This window comes from Balaenoptera borealis (assembly GCF_965194805.1).
Source record: "Balaenoptera borealis genome assembly, chromosome: 6".
NCBI lineage: Eukaryota > Metazoa > Chordata > Mammalia > Artiodactyla > Balaenopteridae > Balaenoptera > Balaenoptera borealis.
The window spans coordinates 79,252,803-79,280,557 of NC_138863.1; the positions used below are offsets into that span (position 1 = coordinate 79,252,803).

General features: G+C 34.4%; 1 protein-coding gene across 6 annotated transcripts in view; it reads right to left on the reverse strand.

The window, feature by feature from the left end:
• The window catches only part of RIF1 (replication timing regulatory factor 1), a gene marked incomplete at its 5' end in the record, with an annotated part of 65,379 nt that overhangs the window by 25,368 nt on the left and 12,256 nt on the right, over positions 1–27,755 (reverse strand). For 4 of the 6 annotated variants that reach the window (XM_082395718.1, XM_082395715.1, XM_082395713.1 and 1 more), the window contains 20 exons: positions 113–167; positions 249–329; positions 708–859; positions 2,277–2,396; positions 3,553–3,652; positions 4,212–4,414; positions 4,968–5,010; positions 6,150–6,414; positions 10,962–11,061; positions 14,871–15,020; positions 15,389–15,496; positions 16,843–17,023; positions 17,244–17,317; positions 20,228–20,314; positions 21,814–21,914; positions 22,175–22,237; positions 22,910–23,020; positions 23,511–23,675; positions 24,333–24,450; positions 26,921–27,072. In XM_082395718.1, the coding sequence (XP_082251844.1) occupies positions 113–167; positions 249–329; positions 708–859; positions 2,277–2,396; positions 3,553–3,652; positions 4,212–4,414; positions 4,968–5,010; positions 6,150–6,414; positions 10,962–11,061; positions 14,871–15,020; positions 15,389–15,496; positions 16,843–17,023; positions 17,244–17,317; positions 20,228–20,314; positions 21,814–21,914; positions 22,175–22,237; positions 22,910–23,020; positions 23,511–23,675; positions 24,333–24,450; positions 26,921–27,072 (2,429 nt within the window). The remainder of the gene's footprint in view (positions 1–112; positions 168–248; positions 330–707; positions 860–2,276; positions 2,397–3,552; positions 3,653–4,211; positions 4,415–4,967; positions 5,011–6,149; positions 6,415–10,961; positions 11,062–14,870; positions 15,021–15,388; positions 15,497–16,842; positions 17,024–17,243; positions 17,318–20,227; positions 20,315–21,813; positions 21,915–22,174; positions 22,238–22,909; positions 23,021–23,510; positions 23,676–24,332; positions 24,451–26,920; positions 27,073–27,755) is intronic. The other 2 variants (XM_082395714.1, XM_082395716.1) reach the window with 2 other exon arrangements.

Below are 27,755 nucleotides of genomic sequence, written 5' to 3' on the forward strand. Positions count from 1 at the left end.
CTGCTAAGGAAAGTTAAGAGATTATACAATAAATCTTAACATTAATATAAGAGGCTCCATAATAATGGAAGGGTGATTCTAAAAACCCCAAAATATGAAATACCAAATATACCTTAAATAATATCTTGGAATCTTCCTTGGATTTTTCCGTTAAAGCAGGAATTTCCCTGAAATAAGTAAGTGCATAAATTAGAATACTGTTAATTAAAAATTAGAAAACCAGGTACTTCAACAACTTCCATACTTACATAGACTCTTCCTGACTATACTGAGAAAATAAAGTATCTTGTGAAACATCCAGATTATTATACATGGCAGGAATATCACACCTGAAAAAGATTTTTTATAAGCAACTTGAATATCTGCTATTCCTACAACTAGAAATTAAACTTGTAATTCTACATCTAGTTACATTTTAAGAACAATATAAAATCAAGGTTTAAATGCTTATTTTCCAGATTTTCTATGAAACCATCTCCCCTACCTTTTCCTCCCACACCTCAATAAAGGAATTGTTTAGAAACATTTAGCACATTTCAAGGCAGCCTTATACATTATGAAATGTAGTTATGCAGAGTCTCTTTCTGACACTTAAAATATAGCACAGTATACACAGCATCTTAGTTATAAACTCAAAATTATGGTTTGCCGCATGAAATCTAAATGTAAATATGGAATACTCAATTCAAGATAAAAGTACTACAAACCTCTTCGTTTTGAGTACTTCTTTCTGGTGTTCAGTTAGTATTCTTTCCTTTGTTTCTTTTCCTTCTGGAGGTATAAACACAAAGTCAGTAGACTTTTCCTCTTCCAAAGGCATTTCACTCTTTGCTTTTGGAGTTGAAGACTCTAGTTTCAACTGCAAATTGAAAACGTTAATGTGCATTTTGAGTTTCCAAATTATTTTCCAATACTTCAATCCCTCTTCAGGCACTCTGATAAAGGTTTTTGATAATGACTAGGAAGTTTGAAGTTCAATACTCCTGGTTAATAACAATTAGTACCATGTCCTTAACTTTCATTCTGCCTCTATTAAATACTCCGAAAATAAAAATTATTATACCTCTTTAAAAAGTAGGCAAGGGCTTCCCTGGTGGCACTGTGGTTAAGAATCCGCCTGCCAATGCAGGGGACACGGGTTTGAGCCCTGGTCCAGAAGATTCCACATGCCATGGAGCAACTAAGCCCATGCACAACTACTGAGGCCTGTGCTCTGGAGCCCGCGAGCCACAACTACTGAGCCCACATGCCACAACTACTGAAGCCCATGTGCCTAGAGCCTGTGCTCTGCAACAAGAGAAGCCACCGCAATGAGAAGGCCACGCACCACAACGAAGAGTAGCCCCTGCTCGCTGCAACTAGAGAAAGCCAGCGTGCAGCAATGAAGACCCAATGCAGCCAAAAATAAATAAATAAAATACATAAATTTATTAAAAAAAACAATGGATCTCCATTTCCTTTAAAAAAAAAGAAAAAAAAAAAAAAAGGTAGGCAAATGTGTGCTTACCAAAAAAGCATGGGCAAATGTTTTTCAGGCCAACACATAGAAATCAAGTGTTTTGGCAGGAGGAACGTATATCTGCAGTTTCAAGTTGAAGCACAAACTACTCAAATTAAGTAAAAGTTGCCAAAATAATATGTCCTACATACCAATAATATTGGTACCATAATGTCATTTTTACAAATTTTCAGCACAGTTGTTTTCATTCTACTTTTCAGTTGCTACAAGACTGTGTCAAAGTTATTCTTTAAAAATAACATATTTCTTTCATTTTGCCAGGGCCATGTTCTCAAGATTCTAGAACACCCCTTTACTGGAGGTCCTGGAAGAAAGAATTATTATCTGAAAATTGGTTAATTGGCCACTAGATACTAGATATTTAGCTTTATATATGAGCTTACAACAGATGTCTTGCGGATGCATTCTCTTTCTATTCAATAACAGAAGTTCTAAAACAGTCTCCTTTCATGCTACCTATGTTATAGTTAATCTTATTTAGCTTCATTCCATCTCAAGGGGGCTGCTGCGTCAAGTAACTATACTAAACAAATGCTCAGAGTTATGCAGACTTAACTTTACTAAGAAGTAATCATCTCCCAAGGCTTCTAGATTACCATGTCATCTTAATAGTCTTCCCAGGCCACAATTTATTATTTCCCTACAATCCCATCTTTTATTTAGTCTTTAACAGGTTTTTCTTCAGAAGTTGTATATTTGCAAGCTACCATATACTTTAATTTTAAAAGTTCTATTAAATACACTTTGAAAAACATACTTTAACTGGTGGTTTCATATTGTCTTTTGTATCCTTTGTTTGTGCCAAAAAAGAATCTCTTTTTCCACTTGAGGTTCTTTCCATGCCACTTATCTTCGTACTTAACTGTGAATTTTCTGTCTGTTTTTGTAAAAGTAAAACAATTTCATTATATGCAAATGTTCTTTTTTATTTATCCTTTTCACATTTTGATAGTTACAGTCTAATCAATACTCATTTCAAATTTCTTTTGACTATTCATATCTACTAAGATCATGTCAAAGAAAAGAAAGCCACTGTCTAATGCAGTAACAGCAAAGATTTGTTGTCTCCAACTTATATAGCAATAGTTGTTTTGCCTCCTGAAAATAAGATATATCAAATAAACACTATAAAAATGAATCAAATTATTGGACTCAAATACCCCTCTTATTACTGGAAATTTTTTAAAAAGAAAAACCAAAGCCATAAAACTTCAAACAATAAAACATACATGACAGAAAATACTATCAGGTCCCTCCCAACAGAATATATGGGTTTTTCAGGCCAAATTACACTGAAGGAGTCTAAACAAGTCTAGATAATTATCTGATAAGAATTTTTATTTTACCCAAAAACCAAAACTAAGTAAGAGCAAATCATTTAGCTAGCTATAACACTTTTTCTCTTAAGGTTCTAAACAAAAAACGGTGAGACTCCATTTGTTGTTGAATAGGAAAAAAGTGCGTAAGGGTGTTCTACCTGATGAGTATATAGTGCTTGTATCTTTACTCCTTAATCTTTAGACAGTAATCAAGTACTATCAGCCAAAGTAACCTTGGTCCAAATGGATAATGGGATATCAAGGATGTGTTTCTCTGGCAGAATGAATGAGATTCAATGCAAAGAAATGAGAAAATGAAGTGTAGCTCTTGCTTACATAGGGATTAGTAACTAGTATTCCCAGTTTATATAAAGCAACATTTAACCATATATTTCAATAATTCCAACCTTTGCAAAACAATACACATGAGGTGCCATAGTTAAATAAAAAAGATCATTAATGAACAAGAACCAGAGATTATTTAAATGAGACTCCATGGTGAAATTTACTGCCCTGAATTCATAAGTTTTCTAGGCCACACAACTAACTTTATGGAAAACTCCTGTTATGGAACACTTCTGCTCAGGTTTTACTTGTTTATCACGTCAGTAAACCATTCTAAGCTTTTGTCCTTTTTAAAACTACACTGAAACGCAATAAAAGAACTACTCAAACATCATGCAAAAGTAAACAACGCCCCCGCCCACAACTTACTGTATCTGAGTATGGTCCACTGGATTCCTCAATAATTTCAACATTTTCCAAACCAGGCAACAGAAGCAGAGATTTTTGTTTGGCTTGTTTTAGTATTGGTCTTCAAAAAAATACATAAATATATATGCCTTAAGTAAGTAGTACTGATGACACATTAACAAGAACACTTTAATTATAATTTTAAAGTGGCAAAATACAGCCAACTTAAAGACTGTTTCTTACTCCACATACATAAAACTGGGAGAAATTACAGACAATATCTGAATTTTTCACTAAACTCTTCAGTTTCTGAATTTTATTCTTTAAAAAGTTTTCCAATTTTCCAAATTTTAATCATAGAAAATTTTGAGCAAAAGTAGACTGTTACATTAAGTACACATCACTTACATTTAACAGCCATCAATTTCCTGCCTTTTGCTGGAAATTTCTTTTGTTAAGGATAATCTGAAATTGATTTTTATGTTCCTAAAACTAAGGTTACTCTAAGGACCAAAGCAAAGGGTCAAATAATTTTAATAATCACCATGTACTCCAAATAATATTTCAACTAAGAAATCCTCTGCAATGATTCCTCATAAGGAAATTTTATGTTAAAACCAAAATGTCAATACACAATCAGAACAGAGTAACTGTATAAAAGAGTTTTGTTGTTAGCATACTTTAACTCCTCAGGATAAATCAACATCGTCACTTTAGCAAATGTGGCATTCCAGAACTGAGCACTTTGTTTTCTAATCTGTTTATTCTTGTGTGAAAATACTATGCATAATAATGGCGAGATCTGTTCAAGAAGTTCACTGTCGTAAGTCCCAGTGTAGCTGACGTGTAGACAAGCAATAATTTCTCCTAGTAGCTTTTCTAACTAGGAAAAAGAAAAAGTTTATTAGGGTAACACTTAGAAATGTTACTTTCCAAACAGAAAAAATAAAAAGTACAAAGCATACTAAATTAAACTCACAGAACATGCTATTATTTCAATTTTTTTTTTAAGAGCGCCCATCACCTTCAATATATCACACTCTTTATAGGCCGGCAAGAACTTATTTTATCGATACAACGGCTTCAATTCAAGCTTATTCTCCATTAACAGAAAAAATTATGTTTTCACGTAAATTATAAGAGATTAATAGTTGCCTACAGAAGTTTTACCTATAAAACTGTGGAACCAATTACCTTCATGTATAAAGGGATGAGACAGGAGATGAGTTATATGAATTTAAAGCAATATTAAATCTTTCTTTAAAAAACTATCCTTTGATTATATCCACATCTTGTTACTAAAAGTTCATTAAATTAAGGTGTAATAATAACCCTTTAAAAAAAAATCAGCAAAATTATATTTAAGGAAGACAATTATTTAAATCCTAAAATTTTTATTCATGAAAGTGTATTTTATGGACAATGTCTATTTTTACCTTGTTGTTCATACAACTATACACTTTAGGAACTTCTTCAAACCTATGAAGAAAAACACAGAGTACCATTTATATTTTAGAACATTAAACCTAGAAATATCGTAATGCAGCACAAAAAAATGAGACACATGTAGTGATATACAAAGGTGCCCCAAGACCTAACAAAAATTGTCAAAGTGCAAACATTTAAACATGAAACAAACCTGTCTTTAAAATAGGAGTTAAAGAAAAACATCTGGAATAGACCTCAAAGTATTAATACTAGTCACTTGTTTCCATGCTTTTAAAAAAGCATTATTATTTTTGATGAAGCTTAAGGACTAAAAAAGATTTGCAAAAACTTAATGAATTTGGAGTTCTATTTTGTCTTTTAAAAAATCTGTTCCTAAAGCTTTCTCTGTGAATTTATGAAAGACAGGCTGTATTATAACTGAACCACACAAGCTTGCTATAAAGAACATTAATGAATTCTTCCCAAATGCTTCTTTCAAAGTAAGTTACTTGGGATTTTTTCATGTTGTTTTTTAGGCACCGCTTTCTTTGGTTCAAATGTAAAAGGTAATGTAAATTAATACAAACTTTTGGAGGGTAATTCAGAAATTTAAATGCATATACCCTTTGAACCAACCATTTCAATTTTAGGGCCCTGTTCTGCTATTTAGCGGCAAATGATTTATGCACACATATGTTCAAATGTAATACTGTTAGTTATAAGGAAAAAGACTAGAAAACATATGTCCACCAGCAGGAAATTGGGTAAAGTTCCATGAAACCCTACGCAGACGTTAAAAACAATGAGATTCTTAGGTGTATGATGCAAGATGCATCCAATATACTAAGTGCATACCATATATAATACTTAACTGCAAAGTAGTGTGTCAAGTCATATGAATCATACATTTAAGAGGTATGCTTTTTGTATTAACAGTTCTGAAAAGACATGCACTAAAGTAAAAAGAGGGTTGGATTAATCATGAAAAATAAAGTGACTTCCAATTTCTACCTCATACTTATTACTTGAACTATCTTTTTAACAAAAGCATAGTTTCATATATTACCCTTTCCACTAAACTTTAAAGATTAAGATCTTTAACAGCAAAGCTGATATGAAAACAATAAACGTTTGCTACCCAAATCTAGTTATATATGTTTAATTCAAAGTTATTAAGCCAAAATACTTACTTTGAGTTTTTGTAAAATAATGCCAGAGGTCTTGTTAAAGTTGCAAACATTTTTCGGATCATAGAAGGCAAAGAAATATGTCCAAGTACATTGGAAAGAATGCTGGTGATTGAGTTGCCAATAGCGAGGAGAGTATCAGAATGCACTTCCTTGAGGCTCAGAGTGTGGAAAGGATAGATCACTCTCACAATAAGTTTAAATAAAGAAGCCAATTTCCCCAAGGGCTCCTTCTTCTTTTTGGACCAATCCGAAGGTCTCTGTGGTGCTAGGATAAAATTAAACTTATTAAAAACTCAAGTGTGTTGAAAAGTGTCACTGTTCATCTTTACAATTTATGTCTCACATTTACATGACATCTACATCTAATACACGTGTTTCTGTAGAGTGATATCCACAAATCTTAAAATGAAATACCATTAGTGGATAAACATCACTACAACATTGTCTCTAAAAGAGAATCAGAGAAAAGGGAAAACTGTTTGACAGAGCTAGAATAAGAACTCCAGAAAAATGACTCTATTTTCTCTAAGGAATTTTTAAATGCATTAAAATTTTTATTTTATAGTCTCAGAATTTCAACAACTAATTTGTAAGAAAACGCTGAATTATATAAGCTGTGCTCCAAAATTAAAAGTTTAAAGTCCATTTTAAAAATAAGAAACAAGATTTCCCTTAGAATCATTGCTTCCTGGCTCATCTATAGTACACCAAACCCCACAAATTAATACTGAACAAGTCAGAGATCCAAATCCTCAGAAATAATACAAGGGAAAAAGCCTAGATTTAAAGAAAAAGATGTATCTGTCCAACTTTCCTTTGTACCCTTCTTAGACTCCATCTCTCTCCAGGGGTAAACCCATTATGTCTTGTCAAGAAAATCGTACCTATTCCGAAATTACCTTTGTTTCCCTCAAAGAATCCATTCTTTTAAGGTTAAGGTATTTCAGATTTAAGAGAAAACTCTAATTCAGTGCTTATTAATTAAAAACATCGGGCTTCCCTGGTGGCGCAGTGGTTGAGAGTCTGCCTGCCAATGCAGGGGACACGGGTTCGAGCCCTGGTCTGGGAAGATCCCACATGCCGCGGAGCAACTACGCTCGTGAGCCACAATTACTGAGCCTGTGCTCTGCAACAAGAGAGGCCGCTACAGTGAGAGGCCCGCGCACCGTGATGAGGAGTGGCCCCCGCTTGCCACAACTGGAGAGAGCCCTCGCACAGAAGCGAAGACCCAACACAGCCATAAATAAATGAATAAATAAAAATTAAAAAAAAAATATCATGTGGTGAAATGAAAAACAAGTGTTGCTACTGAAAGGAAGTCAACCTTCTTCCCTAGAATCAGTTTCCCATACATGAATAATTTAAATTGGAAAGGCCACCCAGAAATTCTTGGCTAGTATGTTGAGGCTGAAGACAGCCCGTAGTCAGGGGAGCAGGTACATACAAGAGACTGATCAAACAGTATATATACTGAGGCAGGTAAACAGAGAAAAGGGATATCCAAAACTACAATAAACCTTATGATATGAGAAAATAACTGAAAGTAAATCTAGAGAAACAGGTAACTGTGCAGTTCACAAACACACCAATGTATTTCCCACCTCTGTCCACTCAGAGATCCAGAAGCATTGACACCTTAATAGCAATGAACAGATTTTGGTTTCTAAATGCCATTCTCAGCTAAAAGGAACCATATTCCTTGGAGATATGGCTGGTTCCAGGCTGAGGCAGGGAAAAATATAAACATCTTATGTCAAAGTTCTCAAAGAATAATAGAAACATATGAAAAGGTCATAGATGCCAACAAGAACATTAAACATTAAATTTTAATAATAAATTATAGCCTACTGAATAACAGAAATCCATGCTGATAAAAACAAAATAAATAGGGGACAAAGGAAGCTATATCTTACATTAGGATGTCACTTGCATCTGTAAGTGTCTGGTGCTTAGTGGCCTGATAAATAATTGTAGAATGGTTTATTATGGGAACATAATGAGATAAATAATTAAAATGGGGACAGCTTTTAGAATTAATGTAATTAAAGCAAAGGAGATAAACTCCTTGGTACAAAGTAATGTAACGTAATTAAATGAAACAATATGAACTACCACTTTGGGAAACATCATAGTGTTTTAAGCAAGAAGCATCAGTGGCTGAAAAACTCATGGGTAAAAGTATGCTGGGTTAACAAGATATTTACATGGTCTCAAAGTACCTGCCACAAAACATTAACTTATTAATTATAAGTATTTACTAATTAACTTTACAGTGCAAAACCTGGCAGATACCATCTTAACCAAATAGTAAATGTTAACATCATTAATAATGGGACAAACTGACTTGTGTTCCTGTTGACATAATGCACTGAAAAAAATACTTCTGTAGTATCCCCGTGAAGAAATGAAATCTCAATCTAATCTTGAGGAAATACTGACAGAGCCCAATTGAGAGACTCTCAAAAAGTAACTTTATTTGTATTCTTTGCTTTTAAAAAAAAAAAGATTTATTAATTTTTTAAAAAATAAATTTATTTATTTTATTTATTTTTGGCTGCCTTGGGTCTTCATTGCTGCACACAGGCTTTCTCTAGTTGCGGTGAGCACCGTTGCGGCGCGCGGGCTTCTCATTGCAGTGGCTTCTCTTGTTGTGGAGCACGGGCTCTGGAGCGCAGGCTCAGTAGTTGTGGCGCACAGGCATCTTCCCAGACCAGGGCTCGAACCCGTGTCCCCTGCATTGGCAGGCGGATTCTTAACCACTGCACCACCAGGGAAGCCCTGTACTCTTCACTTTTAAAGGTTGTGAAAGACAAGACTTGGGAAATGTTCTAGATCAAAGACTTGTCTACAAGTACTTTGAAATGGTTCCAGAAAATAAAAATAAAAAGTATAAAGGGGAGTGGGGGATGAAAATGATAAGACAAAAGCAATCAACTGATAACTGAGGAATCTGAGTAAAGAATGTTTAGTGTCTGTGTATAATTTTTGCAATGTTTCTCTAAAACAAATTACAAAATAAAAAGTTATCCAAAAACTCTCAAAGTGATCCTTATGCATATTTATGAATAATAATAATTTTCTTTCAACTAGTTCTAATTTTTGTTTCCTTTCCTCCTCAACTTTTGCTGGCAGATTTTAGAAATCTCCCCTAGTTTCCATAAATTTAAACAGCAAGAACACCTCTTGCAAGACAAGGAATGAAGACAAAAGACTTCTAATTCTGGGTTTATAGATCATGGATAGAATGGATATTCAGTTAATTCTAATTTTTCAGAAGTAACAAAATAGGTAAAATTATGTCAACCTGGAGCTCATTGTCTTGCCTTATCAAACTTCGGTGACTTACAAAATAATTTCTGATATCATTTGTTATATAACCTTTTTATAGTTAAGATATTTAGAGAATTTTATTTTTCGGACAAAGAGGTAATCAGAGTAAGTGTTGCTCAGCCCAAAAGGGGGCTGAGATTAAAAAAAACAATTCAAGCACATCCATTTCTGTGGCATCGAGGCTGGGATGCTCTGACCTGTAATACAGTTCAGTCACATAACATGTTTCTCTACATTACTATTTAGTTAAAACTGAAACACCCCCCAAAAAAGCCAAAAACTCCCCACAAAAAACCCTAAAAATATTTTATGTTCTAGTCATCTTTACATTAATTCATCAAAGATAGATCTTATTAAAAGAAAACTGAGGGACTTCCCTGGTGGCACAGTGGTTAAGAATCTGCCTGCCAATGCAGGGGACATGGGTTTGATTTCTGGTCCGGGAAGATCCCACATGCTATGGAGCAACTAAGCCTGTGCGCCACAACTACTGAGCCTGCACTCTAGAGCCCGCGAGCCACAACAACTGAACTCGCGTGCCACAACTACTGAAGCCCGCGCACCTAGAGCCCATGCTCCGCAATGAGAAGCCACCGCAATGAGAAACCCGCACACTGCAGCAAAGAGTAGCCCCTGCTCGCTGCAACTAGAGAAAGCCCGCACGCAGCAATGAAGACCCAACGCAGCCAAAAATAAACAAATAAAATAAATTAAAAAAAAAAAAAAAAGGATATGAACCTTAAAAAAAAAAAAAAACCCAAAAGAAAAGAAAACTGAGTATGTGCCCAATCTTTAAACAGGAAAGGTAACCTTTAAACATCCACCTTTTTCATTACTGGAAGGTTCTTTCCTACACAGTATGAAAATATATAATCACTGGTAGAAATACATAAGTTCAAAGAACCACTTAGTAGAATAAAATAGCTCAGTATTTATTACAATATAATTTAGAATTAACCAAGGAACATAGTTATAAAAATAAGACAACTTGTTATGATTTCAATTGTCCAATTTTATACAGTAAAAATTGAGTTAAACTTTTAGCATCATTTTAAATTTCCTGTGAAACCATAACTGATTAATCACTGCCATGATTTTCTATGCAGTTGAATGTCAACTCAATGATTATTTCAAATCAGGCTACCAAATGAGAACATTTTAACAAACGTCAAAGTTTTCTGTCCAGATAATCCCTTGTACCAGATGAAGTAAAATCATCTGTATTATTAGACAATCTCTAAATAGGACAATATTTATGTTTCTGCATCATAAAAAGGAGTTAGATTGGGGGGGAGGGTGAGAGAGACACACACACAGAGAAGGAAAGAGAGCAAGCATGTGAGCTACTAGCACAGTAACTAACATGGTTACACAGCATCAAAAGTAGGTAAAATGAGATGGGAAAAGCTATTAGGATTTGCCCTGACAACAGTTCAGAGAGCCATGTTTATGATATATTAGGTAAGCAAATAAAATACTTACATTTAATTTTGGGCTGATACTTAATATTATATGGTGAAAAGTCGATGCAATCAACCATTACAGTAATAATATGAGTGATCCTATCCAAGAACAATAAATTCTAGGAAAGAATAATTAAGTATTATATTAGAATCTTTTAACTACTGGCATGATTTATATAAAGTGTAAGCATGAACAAATATATGACTTTAACTCCCACATATAACATATAGTAACACACATGTCATAGCTTATACCATTTAAGGTACATTAAGTATATGGTTATGAATATTTCCCAGTTAACTGCTGTGTGCCAAGTACTATACCTTTTCATTGTTTCTCAATATTTATGGAAAATAATTCAGCTTTAAGATGCCCACAAAACTCAGCATATAAACCAATAAATTGAGATTGGAAGAGCTAGGTTCAAAATTAGATTCTTTACCAAATTTCTCTTCAAAATTACAGAAGTGTTCACTAAACCCAGCAGAAACAAAACAAAATGTGAAATGTTGCTAAAGCTCCCCGATACCCTTTCCTCCTCCCTCTTCAAATCCAAATGAAATAAAAATAAACCCTTAGAAGCATCAGACATCTTTCTGGAAACTTTTTTTAAAGACAGGGGGGCAAGGGAGACTGAAAATAGAACAAAGGAAATCCCAGCACCATGAGTCAAAGAACACCTCAAAAATAGTGAGCTTTCCTAGAAGAAACTGAGTAACAGAAGACACAGGGAGGGTTCTGAGAAAAAGATATGATGGTCATTAGAAAAATCAAATGGGTAATTAAAAGACTACTGAAATTAAAGTTCTATAACACAGTTGCTCTTCTTTTATTCTCCATTACCTTTCACTTGTCCAATTCACTGCCTAATTGGACTAATTGTCTGAATTGGACTAATTCACATGTCTGCCACTAAAGACAAGCTCCCCCAGTCACTTTAAGGACCGAGAGGAGGAAGGGAGAGCCACCAGTTAACCTAAGAAAACCACATGGAAGGTTCAGTACAGATGATGGCCTACACACCCATATAGAAAAGATGTTAAAGCTCCAGTGCTTCCTTCTTGCTCACAATTACAAGCCGAAGCTTGCTTGTAACTACAGTTGGCTACCAAAGTCAGAAAAACAGGGGATCTCTCCTGGGTTAGAAAACACATTCCAGCTACCAATATTGTTCAATATTAACCTTTATTGACAAATATATGAAGAAGGTGTGCTAAATACCAATAGAACTAATCCATGAGGAAAGAGGTAATAAAAGAAACAGAAGAAAACTACTATCTTCAAAGAGGAAATCATATCCACTTAAAAACATAAATGTAAAAATAAAACTATTATAAAACACCTCAGCATTTAAACAGAAAAAGAATGGAAACAGAAGTATCAAGCTCCCAGAAAGCAGTACCAAAAATAAAGCAAAACACAAACAGATATAAAGAAAGAAAAGTAATAGACACAGAAGATGACACCTGAAGATCTAAGCACTCTTCCTGAGATGAAGGCACAGCTCTTTAGATTGAAAGGGTCTACCAAGTACTTAAAACAGTTTAAAAGATGCCTCAAGACACACCATGGTGAAATGTCTAAATTCTAAAGGCAAGAGGAAAACCCCAGAACTTTACAAACTAAAAAAGAGGTTAATAACAAAAAAGTTAAAAATTAGTGGGACTTCCCTGTAGTCCAGTGGGTAAGACTCCAGGCTCCCAATGCAGGGGGCCTGGTTTTGATCCCTGGTCGGGGAACTAGATCCCACGTGCATGCTGCAACTAAGAGTTCTCATGCCACAACTAAGAAGCCCGCATACCATGCTGCAACTAAAAGATTCCCGCATGCCACAACTAAGACCTGGTGCAGCCAAAATAAATGTTTTAAAAATTATTTAAAAAAAATTAGTATCAAACAATGCATTTGTAACAGTAGCAGTAACAAAAATAAGAATAATCTTAGATGCATATTTTGTAAAAATGAAAAATTTTACAGAAATGAACAAATGAACAGTATCTTCAAAACTGTGATAAAAAATTTTCTTAAACCTAAAAATTGTAACTAATTACTTAGTTACATATTTGACAAGGAGTTATCAGTCACATACATGTCTGTTATTCCCAAAATACAAAAATTGGACAATGAGGAACTCCAATCTCACTAATGAAGATACACGCAAAAAATTTTAAAACACTTATCTACAATGTTTTAAAAGATTTTCACTGTGACCAAGAAGGGTATCTCAAGGACACAAGTTTGGTTTAACATATGGAAATGCACATTACCAACAGATCTCATATACTCCAGCAGCAACCAAATATGGGCAGCGAAGAGACCATACGTAACAGCTGAAAAACAGCTTTAAAACTTCCAAAAAATCGGGACTTCCCTGGTGGCGCAGTGGTTAAGAATCCGCCTGCCAATGCAGGGGACACAGGTTCAAGCCCTGGTCTGGGAAGATCCCACATGCCGTGGAGCAACTAAGCCCATGCACCACAACTACTGAGCCTGCGAGCCACAACTACTGAGCCCACGTGCCACAACTACTGAAGCCCATGCGCCTAGAGCCCGTGTTCTGCAACAAGAGAAGCCACCGCAATGAGAAGCCCGAGCACCGCAATGAAGAGTAGCGCCCGCTCGCCTCAACTAGAGAAAGCCAGCGCGCAGCAACAAAGACCCAACTCAGCCAAAACAAATAAATAAAAAATAAATAAATTAAAAAAAAAAATTCCAAAAAAACAAGCAAGCCTGGTTAAGTTTAGAGTTAAATAAATATTCCTTAATAGAAAAACTCAACATTATAAAGATGTAAATTCTTTTCCAAATTAATCTATAAATGCAATATAACCAACCAATGACAAGCAAAATCCCAACAGGGTATTTTATAAAACTTGATTCTACATTTCTTGCAGAAGAGAACAAAGATGTAAGCCTACCCAAGACAATAATTTAAAGGTGAAAACTGAGGGTCAAGCTTCTCCCTAACAATTATAAAAGCCTTCAACAAATTCACTGTCTAGGTGGCCAGATAAAAGCCAGGGATATACATCAACAAGACAAAAAGTCCCTAACCTCATGGAGTGTGGGGGAAGTTACAGAATGAAGTACACAAACGATTCTGATAACAAGATGCTCAGATAGAAATTAACAAGACTAATTAAATAAGATTCTTTGAAGAAGGAAGCACAAGCTTCAAGGGCAGTTCTAAGCAGTTCAGATTTTTATTCCAAATGCAACAAAAAGCTACAGAAGTGTTTTAATCTGATTTACATTTTTAAATTCGCTCTGACAAATACTATAGTACCAAAATTCCATAATCAGAATTATGTCAATATTTTTAAAAAGAGAATATTATAAATACTTCTACTCTTCTCCGCAGGGGTAACCACTATTAAGAGCTAGAAATCTATCTTTTCAGATGGAAAAAAACATTCTTCAGAGTAATAAATAAATTTCAACTGGCTAGAACACTGTATTCATGTACATATGTGAGTATAGATATGTAACTTATGGGTAGAAAGAGGTCTATTCTAGAATGATACATACCAAACTGCTGACAGCAGTTGTTCTTTTTATAGAGTAAGGGAAAGGAGTGAATAGGAACCTACATTTTTAGATCTACAAACTTCTAGAGGGTAGACTTTAAAGAGCTAACAGATATGCTAAAGCAAGGTCCAGGACAGTAAGGTCCTTGTATGGTTCATCTAGAATGGCACAGACACACAACAGAGTAGTAAAAGCACATCACTGTTAAATGGTCCTGATACATGGACCTTAGAGTCCAAAGACACAAAACTGTCTCACAAAGCTGTTACTCGTTTTATACACTAACTTCATTACTTATAAACTAAAAGCATTAGTAAATGACAGTTCACAAATGTTATCTCTGTTTACTTGAAAAGAATCCTTTACATGCAAAAAAGGTCAGTATCAGGATAAACTCACTGAAAGGCCTTCATCTTCCAAACTGGACATTATCTTGGAAGAAAGTTCCTCACAGCACAAATTCTCCTCTGCAGTTGCCACCAAAGCTGCACAGCGAGCAAATGCTCTATATAATTCTGACCAAGTTTTAAGTAAGGTCTTCATGGTGGCCTAGTAACAATAAAAAAGAAATTTAGAAAACACATCTATACATCAAAACACCTAACAGAATACATCTTTAACATTTTAAAAACATGGTAACATTTAAGGTGTCAAAGAGGACACTAGTAGAGGGTAGTGAGTTTGCCCACCTCCACAGAGCTCTAACTGAAGAACTGTATATAATAATGCCACAATACCAGCAATTATCAAAGGTTCAGAGGAACTTCTCTCTTCCTTCACCACTTTCCTTTCTCCTAAGCTGATTATAGGTCGTAAGAAAGTCTTGTTTTAGGTAAAATTACTGTAGGGGTTCATTATAAAGGGTGACATAATATTTTCAGAAAAATGCAAATTCATCAACTAAAACTTTGCCTTACCGCTGGAATTTTTTGTGCTGAAAAAATATGGTTTATTGGTAAAGTCAGTGCACAATAGATGGCACTAAAATTATGTTCTAAGGCATCACCTTGATTGACTTCATTGGTCTGAAACAAGAAAAATGAAGAAGTTAGACAAATTACCATCTAATTCTAGCCCGAAGTAGTAACATCTTACTATGTGTAGTGAGTAGAATTGTGTCTCCAATGTTGACATGTTCAACAGATGGTGAACTCGTAACCTCTGTAACCTTTGGAAATAGGGTCTTTGCAGATGTAATCATGCAATAATGAAGTCATGCCGGTTTAGGGTGGGCCCTAATCCAATAACTGGCATCCTTATAACAAAAGGGGAAGTTGAATAGACAGAAGATACTTTGAAGAATGCCATGTGAAGATGGAGGCTGAGACTGAAGTGATGCATCCACAAGCCAAGGAACATCAAGAATTACTAGAAGCTAAGAGAAGCATGGAACACACTCTCCTTCAGAGCTCCAGAAGAAACCAAACCTGCCAACACCTTGATTTTGAAATTCTGGCCTCAAGAGCTATAAAAAAATAAATTCCTATTGATTTAAGCCATCAGTTCATGGTAATTTTTTAAGCAACCCTGGGAAACAACACACTGTGTTTTAAGTCCTAAAAAAGAATCCCAAAGGTGACTCCAAAATCTTTTACTATACACAGAAGGTAGATTCAAGCAAGGACTTATAAAAAGGGCCTCTAGCATCCTTTAAACAGTGGGAAACTATTTAGGAACATAAACTTTTTTCTTCAGGAAGAATATGTTTAATGGAGTGTTGGCTCGAGCAGCCAAAATAAGGGCTACTGCATAACCACACAATAAATTCTTTGGAGTCTTCACTCCATTTGAGAGTTATAACAGACTATTTCCCAAAGAATAATTCCATTTAAAGACTAATAAAGCAGCTGATGAACTATTAATAGTGGCAGAATTTGAGCTCCATACCCTGCCAATATTGGCGCTTTTTAAAGTAATTAAACGTAAGGGTTAGTCAACTCTCAACAATTAATGATTTAGGAACTACAATATGGTTTTGAGGTAATCACCAACATAGGATCCCATCGACCATGAGATCCTAAGAATATACAGTCTAGTCAAGATACCCATATTATTCCCCATAGTACAAATGAAAGAATCCAAGATATAAACAGGGGAATCTGTATATATCACGTAAGCCTTCTGGCTTTTTAATTACTGGAGAAAATGGACTGTTTAGTCCCCACTAAGTTATATTTTCTTGAATAAGGCAGTAACATGATGAAATCAACTAATCTAAAGAGTAGAAAATTAACCAATCCTGCAGAAAAAAATATGCAATATCTTCCATTCAAATACAAACTTCTATTCATATACCCCTGTGCTCTAACAAGGAAGAAAAAAAGGGAAGATATTAAATTTGGGGGAAACATGCAGCTAACTTATATCATACCTGATTTATCAATTCAGTTAATGGGGTGACTATAATACTCCACATTCTCCAAAGATGCTCCTTGTTTTCCAACTGCTTTGCATTTTGATTAATAACATTTAAGACAGAGTCACTGAAAGCTAGTGGTGAAGTTGGACCAGAAAGAACACAGCCTACAAGTGTTTCCAGGTTGAGAAAAAACCTGGAGAAAAAAATTTTCAACTATGCATTAACTGTACTTTCTTCAAAAATACATTAATTACATTATAGCAAGGTTATAAAAATAACTGACAAAAAAACAAAAAATGAATCCCAACTCTTATTTTGATTTTTAAAAAATTTAAGAGTGTGTAAGTCAAAAGAATATCATTCATCACATGACAAACTTTCCAAGATAAACAAAATAGTTTGTTTAAAATTACCTTTCATCTTCTACACCACATTCCAATAGATTATTATTGAAAATTAACTGAATTAAGAACAAAGCAGGAGTTCCCTGAAGAAAGATGGGAGATGGTAATCAATCTTCTTGTTACAAACAGTATACTCTTCTTGTTATACTTGTTTTCTACAATCGATTATGTGAAATATGACCGTTTTAAGCTTGAGAAATTTAACTTTCGAAATTACTTAGGAAATGACAAAAATGATAGCAAATGTACGTCCACAAATTACACACAAAAAGCAAGCTCTTTATATTTTAATCATAGCTGTTACATCTATGTGAGCAATTGAAGAACAGTGAGAGATTCCAGATATAAAAAAAATGTTGACTTAAAACTTGCTGGATCAACAATACCTACATCCAAAAGATATTAAATATATTTCACCATAAGTAACCCAATGTTACTAAGCTTCCAAAATTTATAACAGTAACTAAAACTATTATTATATAAAAGCAAAGAGAAAACTTTCCTTCAAGAACCCTTTGTTTAATCCAGGAAAATAGTTCCATTAATAGTGCCATACTTAATTCTTCACATTAATTATAACGAGTGTACCTTGTTTTATTGTGCTTTGCACATATGGCATTTTTTACATATTGAAGGTCTGTGGCAACCCTATGTCGACCAAGTCTATTGGCACCATTTTTCTAACAGCATTTGTTCACTTCATGTCTCTGTCACATTTTGGTAATTCTCACGATTTTTCAAACTTAACATTATGTGTCCTGACTGCTCCACTAACCAGCCATTATCCTGTCTCTCTCCATCTCCTCTGGCCTCCCCATTCCCTGAGACAGAATATAGAATTTAGACTAACTAATAACACTACAATGGCCTCTAAATGTTTAAGCAAAAGCAAGAGTTGCACGTCTCTCACTTTCAATCAAAAGCTAGAAATAATTAAGCTTAATAGGGAAGGCATGTCAGAAAGGCCCAAAGCTAGGCCTCTTGTGCAAGTTAGCAAAGTTGTGAACGCAAAGGGAAAGTTATTGAAGGAAATGAAAAGTGCTACTTCAGTGAACAGACGAATAGTAAGAAAGCAGAACAGCCTTATTGCTGATATGGAGAACGTTTTAGTGGTCTAGATAGATCAAACCAGCTACAACATTCCCTGAAGCCAAAGCCTAATCCACAGCAAGGCCCTAACTCTTCAATTCTGTGAAGGCTGAGAGGTGAGGAAGCTGCAGAAGAAAAGTGTGAAGCCAGCAGAGGTTGGTTCACAAGATTTAAGGAAATAGCCCTCTCCATAACATCAAAGTGCAAGGTGAAGCAGCAAATGCTCACACAGAAGCTGCATCAAGTTATACAGAAGACCTAGCTATTTAATTAATAATGATGGTGGTTACCCTAAACAACAGATTCTCTACCTGTTGATAAAACAGCCTCGTATTGGAAGAAGAAGCCACAGAGGACTTTCACAGCTAGAGAGGAAAAGTCAATGTCTGCTTCAAAGCTTCAAATGACAGGCTGCCTTTTATTAGGGGCTAATGCAGCTAGTGATTCTAAGTTGAAGCCAATGCCATCTACCATCCCCAAAATACTAGGGCCCTTCAGAATCATGCTAAATCCACTCTGCCTGTGCTCTATATAAATGGAACAAACCCTGGATGACAGCTCATCTGTTTACAATATGGTTTACTAGGTATTTTAAGCCCACTGTTGAGACCTACTGCTCAGGGGGAAAAAAAAAAAAGAATCCTTTCAAAATATTACTGCCCATTGATGATGCACCTGGACACCCAAGCACTTTGACGAAGATGTACAATGAGACTAATGTTGTTTTCATGTCTGCTAACACAACATCCATTCTGCAGATCAAGGAGCAATTTCGACTTCCAAGCCTTTTTCAGAAATACATTTCGTAAGGTTATAGTTGCCATAAAGAGTGATTCCTCTGATAGACCTGGGCAAAGTAAACTGAAAACCTTACGGAAAGGACTCATCATTCTAGATGCCGTGAAGAACATTCATGATTCATGGGAAGAGGTCAAAATATCAACATAAACAGGAGTTTGGAAGAAGTTGATTCCAACCCTCCTGAATGACTTAGAGGGGTTTAAGACTTCAGTGGAGGAAATAACTACAGATGTGGCAGAAACAGCAAAGAACTAGAATTAGGATTAGAGCCTGAAGATGTGAAAGAACTGCTGCAATCTTATGATAAAACTTTAACAGATGTGGAGTTGCTTCTTATGGATAAGCAAAGAAAGTGGTTTCTTAAGATGGAATCTACTCCTGGTGGAGATGTTGAAGACTGTTGAAGCAACAACAGGATTTAGAATATTACATAAACTTAGTTGATAAAGCAGCAGTAGGGTTTGAGAGGACTAACTCCAATTCTGAAAGAAGTTATACTGTGGGTAAAACGCTATCCAACAGCATTACATGCTACAGAGAAACCATTTGTGAAAGGAAGAATCAATCACAGCAAACGTCATTGTTGTCTTATTTTAAGAAATTCCCACAGCCACCCCAGCCTTCAGCAACCACCACCCTGATCAGTCAGCAGCCATCAATATGGAGACAAGACACTCCAGCAGTAAAAAGATGACTCACTGAAGGCTCAGATGATAGGTAGCATCTGTTTAGCAATAAAGTACTTTTAAATTAAGGCTTTTTTTTTTTTTTTTTTTTTTAGGAATAATGCTATTTACTCACACTTAACAGACTACAGTATAGTGTAAACGTTAACTTTCACATGCATTGGGAAACGAAAAATTTCATGTTACTTTCTTTACTGTGATATTCACTTTCTTGGCAGTGGTCTGGAACTGAACCTGCAGTATCTCTGAGGTACGCCTGTACTTTGTCTATCATTTTTTCCTTTAACATAATCAGCGTATTCAAATTCAATTCTCTTGGAACTTTGTAATCTAAGTTTCACTACCTTAAGAAAAAAAAATACCATGGATCTTTTTGTTTATTAGCTAATTTAGTATCATTACATTTAAGATACTTGCATTAAGAATATCCATATTAGCAACCTGATATGCTGGAGAACCTAATACTTTCTGAGGAAGTCCTTTAATTGTAATTTCCATGAGAACCTAAGAAAGACAAAAGGTTTAACTGTACATTAGCCATAAAAGTAGTACCTTACTTAGTAAAAATCTTATAGTATTAACTGTATTTTTAACAATTTATTATAAGTAATGTTTGTTCATTAATGTAAATACATTCTCATTCGCTTAAAATGTTCAAATACAGAAATATAAATAATAAAATGATGAAGTCCTTTCTTATCTCTAGGAATAATCAATGTTCAGTTTGGAGTTTATTTTTTAGACCTAAATTTCCATATATGTAAGTACAGAGAGAAACATAACTTCCTAGGCTGGCTGTCTTGTACCTATTGTTTTATACCATTAATGATATTGTACTGTAAGATACTCTGGGAACTAATTTTCTTCACCTGACTGTGTTACAGAGTTTTCACATCAGTCTATGTAGACACATTCTTAACTGATAAACAAATGTGCAGTTTGTTCAAACTTTTTAAAAATTAATGGTCCTTGAGGTTGTTTTCATTTTTTATACTACAAAAAGAAATTCTGCAATCAATTATGTACCCACTAGTGCCAGAAGTATTTCAAAGAACTGCTAACTAGAAGCTGTATCTAAGACATGCCTCTCAAATGTGACAGAGATTACCAAACTGCCATCCAAAAATATTATTATACTGGTAATTAACCGGAATTATATAACGTAAGTGAATAACATGACAAAAATAACTGTTAGTGAAAATAAGCTTTCACATATTCTCATTTGAACAGACACTAATGATAATAATTAGCATTCATTGACACATTTATTTTGTTCCAGCCCCATAATGCTCTGCATTTATCAACTCATTTAATTATGAACTACTACTACATCTCTTCTTTATAGAGAGACAAGAGAGTAGACAGTGTGTCTAAATTCATGCAGTTAATAGCTGGGCTGAGGTTCAACCTAGTCTGTACCAGAGCCCTTGCTATTAATCACTATCCTCTATTGCCACAGTAGATGTGGTTGTCATGGCACATAAAGGAATCACTCAGAATCTACCTACAGGTGTGGTTTGTTCCATCTGCAGTTTATTTTGGGAAACTCACTATTACAAAAAGTATATCCAATTCACTTTTTCCCTCTCTATTATATAGGGCATATTTTAAATGCAAAAGCTCGCCAAGATTATTACCAGATTTTTTTTTAAATGTACATACTAACAATCAGTGGAGCTCAGCAATCTTGTCACAAAATTAGTGTTCATCTGAGTTTCTTCAGTTCAAGTTTCATGCCCCTTATCCCATTTTCTCTGTGCGGCCTATTCTTTTTCCTATCACACTGGAAGATTTTTGTAGTTGCCACTGTCATCATTTATTTTATTAAGAAGGTTTCAAATGACTCTAGTCAATGGAACAGCATTTATTACAGGGGCAAATTGCTGATAAGTACTTGATATAAAATATCTTCCCAAATCCTGATCTGTGGTAGTACCTTCAATATAAAATTCAATTTCAGAATATGGTTTTAAAATTCCAGCACATATAGGTCTTATACTTACCAGTGTTTTCAATACAGGAAATACTTCTGACTTCACTATGCTTTCCAAAGATTTTAATAGAAGAGTCAAAACTTCAGAACCTGGTCTCTCTTTTTTGTTACCTATCAAAAAGGAAAAGGAGGGGTACAGTCCTAACATGTATTTTTAGGGGTGAAAATACAGTCTCTTCAGGGGTAAAAATATATACTCAGAGAGCTATTAAAAAGTAATTTTTTTGTTTTTATTTACTAAAGTGCTTTGTTTAAAGGTAAAGCCTGGAAGATAAGATACTTCAAAAAATGATTTTAAAATTAATTATATATATGTAAGCCAAACAATTCACTGAGTGCTATAAAAATCTTTTGATCATTATAGTGCTTACCAGATTCAATAACTGACTTCACCAAGCTAACTAGCTCCTTCCAAATAGCATTGACAACTGCATCTGCCAAACAAAATAAAAGGTACTTTAGAATGAAATAGATGTGACTACAAAAGCTCTCCCTTTCAAGCTTATACTACAGAAATAAATTGAGCAATACTTAAAAATTTAAAATATAATTCTCCTTGTAACAGTCAACCTTGTAATCAGTTTACAATATACTATTCACCTCATTTTTGTTTAAAGAAAGAAATGTTTTTCAAAAGGACTGTTAACATACTCAGGGTAATTCTTTTTTTTCATCGACTGTATTTTCTGTGTTGAACACCTTTCACTTTTGAGACAAGGATTAAAGACTGAGAAGGATACCTGAAAGCCACTAGAAAAAAATTTTCCAACCAGTACAATAGCAAACTATTTAATTTTTAAAACCTGTCATCATTACTTGATAGGCTTTAGAACACAGGAGTTTAGGTGTAGATACTAAAATCACAGAGCCTAGGTCTGAATCATAGCTCCATCACTTACTATGTAACTCTGCACAAGTTATTTACTTTTCAGTACAACACAATCCTTTATCTGCAAAATAGGCTAACACAGAAGGTTGCCGTGAGGATTCAATGAATTATATGTAAAGCTCCTGCAGCACAATCTGGAAACAGGTGGCACTATATACATATTTTTTTTTTTTTAAACACAGGTTTAAATAATAAAAATCTTTTCTTAAATATTTACCAGAAGCATCTTTTCTAATTGCAAAGAAGCTATCATGAACAGCAGTGATAAATGTATTTGCATGTTTGGAAAAAAAAGAAGAGCTGGTGATTAACGGATGTTCAAGTCGCTCTAAAAGAGAAAAAAAGACAATTATGCAAAACCAAAGCTTTATGAAATAAATTTCTCGATGTAAAATGTTAGGTGGTCTGATATGTTTTCTATGAAAAAGATTTAGGGACTTCCCTGGTGGCGCAGTGGTTAAGAATCTGCCTGCCAATGCAGGGGACACGGGTTCGAGCCCTGGTCCCGGAAGATCCCACATGCCACAGAGTAAATAAGCCCACGCTCAGCCACAACTACTGAAGCCCGTGCGCCTAGAGCCCGTGCTCCGCAACAATGGAAGCCACTGCAATGAGCAGCCTGCGCACCACAAGGAAGAGTAGCCCCCGCTCGCCGTAACTAGAGAAAACCCGCGCGCAGCAATGAAGACCCAACGCAGCCAAAAATAAATAAATAAATAAATTTATAAAAAAGATTCATAAAATCTCTTTCCTCACCCCAAAGTACAGTGTTCTGAACTGTGTTAGTAATTGAAATGATTTTTAAAACAATTAAATACCTAAGCTCAGCGTAAGTTTGTTTTGCTTAGCAAAACTCAAGACTTCTGGACCCAACAAAAAATGAAGCAACATTTCAAGCCCCAAAACTTGTATAGAGGGGATTGTGGCCATTCCACTAAAATTTGAACTCAAGTTCATCCGGGGAGCTCCATATGGAGAAGCACCTTTAAACAAACAAACAAAATTGTTAAGTTATGTACGATTAAATTAGTTACCCAAATAAATATATTTTGTTTACTTCATTTCAATGCAATATACTTTTAAAAGTAAATAATTTGTTTTTCAATAAAAGTTGAAGAGTTTTTGTTCAAAGCCCACAACAGAGTTCCTAATTAAATACTAATCTTACTGGGTTAAGAGTAAGACTAGTGTCACACACCATTTAAATGAAGATAATTCTCAGACATTAATCCATACCTTAACATTAATATGCAGGCATTCCTAAAACTTAAATATAAAAATTTGACTCAGAATAGTTAACGTAAAATAGGAACAGCAAATAATTTTCTTACACTGATATACATACTAAGCCACATTCCTTACAGCTGTTAAGATCTGATATTTTTAATTATAACTCTAAGATTCTAATTCTGAAACAAACATAAGAGTCTGTAATGCACTTCACATAACGTAATGGAAAAAAGTTGATCTTATCCAACTACAATAATGCAATGACAGCAGTACACAGTAACACATACAGAAAACAAAACGATTTTGTGATAAGGCAGCCAAAATTATGTGAATTACACGGTGCAAAGACTTAATTCAAAGCCATTTTGTAAAAATAAAGGAAAAAAACCCCAAGTAGGTCTATCTCTTACCTTTGTGTACAGGGGTCGCAGGATTTAAAGCTGGAGAAGTAGCTACACGAGATGAACTGCCTTGAGGTGAAGCATTAGAATCAATGCTTATTGTGCTTTGAATCAGAGGCACACAGACCTATTGGGGTTTAAAAAAAAAAAAAAGAGAGATGGAGGGAACTGAACCTGTAACTATGTATAACTGTCATATTTTTTAAAAGTCTTGCATAATACAATTAAATATCCTTAAGAAGCAATCTCAATTGTTTTGATATGTTGAAATTTTATTGGCCTTTTTGATGCACAGGGTAAAAACTGAAACTTGGAAAAGTGAAAATTTTTATTACAAATATATTTGCCCTAAATATGTACTATCTATAAATTTCAACTCTACATTCCAGATGGAAAATTATACACATAAATAGCCTTTACAGCTTTTACAAATAACATCTGCATGAGTTTTAATGCTACTGGTAGACAGACCATTTTAAACATTTTAAAAAACACCTTAAGAAAATATGAACTAAGACAACTCCAAGCTTATTTCTAAGATCATTCCAATACCTGTCAAATGTAGCCAATGAGTAGATTATGCCAAGGAATGAGTGGGACAACTGGGTAAGATCAGCCTACTAGGAACTTAAAATGGTAGAATTTGAAAAAATTATGACCCCAGTTACAAGTTACAATCAATGCCCAATTTTAATCAGTTCATGCTCTATCAAGTTTAAAAACTTTATTAAGCAATTAAAAATTTAAAGAGAACTTGCTAAAAAAAAAAAAACCCACGTATACTTGAGGAAGAACTGATAAACAAATTCAGCAAGGTATGCAGGATAAAGGACTGACATACAGAAATCTGTTGCATTTCTTTACACTAACATTGAAATATCAGAAAGGGAAAGTAAAAAAAAAAAAAAAAACTTTTAAAATCACATCAAAAAAAATAAAATACTTGCTGTACACCTGAAACTATCACAACATTGTTAATCAACTATACTCCAATGTAAAATAAAAAGTTAAAAAAACCCCAAACACTTAAGAATAAACCTGACCAAGGAGGTAAAAGACCTATATGCCAAGAGCTATAAAACATTAATGATGATTTAAAGAAATGGAAAGATATCCCATGCTCTTGGATTGAAAGAACTAACATTGTTAAAGTGGCCATACTACCCAAAGCAATCTACAGATTTACTGGGATCCCTATTAAATTACCCATGGCATTTTTTACAGAACTAGAACAAATAATCTTAAAATTTATATGGAACCATAAAAGACCTAGAATTGCCAAAGCAATCCTGAGGAAAAAGAACAAAGCAGGAGGCATAACCCTCTCAGACTTCAGACTATACTACAAAGCTACAAAGTTATCAAAACAGTGTGGTATTGGCACAAAAATGGACATATAGATCAATGGAACAGAATACAGAGTCCAGAAATAAACCCACACTTATGGTCAATTAATCTTTGACAAAGGAGTCAAGAATATACAATGGAGAAAAGACAGTCTCTTCAGCAGGTGGTGTTGGAAAAGTTGGACAGCCACAGGTAAATCAATGAAGTTACAACACTCCCTCAACACCATACACAAAAATAAACTCAAAATAAAGACTTACATATAAGACATGACACCATAAAACTGCTAGAAGAGAACACAGGCAAAACATGCTCTGACATAAATTGTAGCAATGTTTTCTTAGGTCAGTCTCCCAAGGCAATAGAAATAAAAGCAAAAATAAACGAATGGGAGCTAATCAAACTTACAAGCTTCTGTACCGTAAAGGAAACCATAAACAAAACGAAAAGAAAATAAAGAATGGGAGTTTGGGATTACCAGATGCAAACTATTATATATAGAAGGCATAAACAACAAGGTCCTACTGTATAGCACAAGGAACTATATTCAATATCCTGTAATAAACAACAATGGAAAATATGAAAAAGAATATATATGTATGTATATAACTGAATTACTTTGCTGTACACCAGAAACTAATACAACATGTAAATCAACTATACTTCAATAAAAAATAAATTAAAAAAAGATAAAAGGAGTTATCAGGGCTACCCTTTTTTACTTAAACAAAAATAAGATTAAGCTTTTATGTTTAAATGCAGCAAGGATATCAAAATCTAAAGGAATCTGTAAAACTCATGTGTAACAATAATGAAAAGCTACAATGGGACTAAATGATTGGTTATCACTATGTAGCCTAGAAAAAGGAGATACAAAAAATTAGAATTGATCCAACTCTGTGTAGCACATGATTTCTATTTCAGTAATGCTGACTCTACTCTCAATTTTATATTCTAAGTCACATGCAATTCCTTTAAAAAAAATCTTTCATAATGCCTCTAGAATAAGAATAGATATTTGAGTGTTACTGATTAAAAACGTTTTAGATGCTCCATTTCAGACAATTGGAGAATATCCTTTGAGGAAAATGAACTCAAGTTCTGTGTCTGGGTGAAAAGATCTTTTATATAATGTGCTCTGCTAACACAGCAAAAACAGCACTGAAAGATTAGATTGGTAAGAATCTAAGAACACATTAATAAAAAAAAAAAAACACATCAAGTATTGTAAACAACACTTGTAATGTTACCTGTTCAAAATTAGCAGGAAGATGAGGTCCTAGTCTCGTCAATAAATACCACCAGACTTCTAGTTTTGTCAGTGCTAGAGATTCTGTTCTCACATGGATAGAACTCAAAGGCTGCATTAACAACTTCAATCTTTTTGCACTACATAGTATTTCTTAAAAAAAAAAAAAAAAAAAAATTAGCACCCAGGTAAAAACATTAAAGAGGTAAAGATTAAACTTTAAGAATGATAGTATGCAACAGCCTACTATAGCAAGAGAATAGATTTAAAAGAAAAATTTTAATTACCGGCTGTTCCTGTTCTACCCAAAATTTTCATCTTGACAAACTTTAGTACAACCAGGTCACAATACTTAAGGCTTATTTTAAAAAATAATAACTAATATTTATTAGATACTGTGTGCCAAGGGTGATTTTTCCACCATTCAGCAATGTCTGCAATATTTTTGGTTATAACTGAGAGGCAGGGATACGGAGGCTGCTACTCATATCTAGTGGGCTGCATCCCAGGGATGCTGCTAAACTTCCTCTAACGCACAGGGCGGTTCTCCACAGCAAACTGTCCAGCCTGATATGCTAAAATGTTGAGAAACTCTTTCTAAGCTGCTTTAGTATTCGCACTATCCCCATTTTACAGATTAAAAAATAGAGGCATATTTTTACCTCAAAAAAAGTTGTCATTTAAAAAATTTACTAGTAATTTATTTTATCAAACACTTTAACTGTTGGTGCAATTAATGAGATTTTGGAAATCTAAATATTCATTTATATTTAGGTCTACTGTACATTAGCGATAATCAGATTGCTTAAATTCCACACAAACACTAAATACTTCTT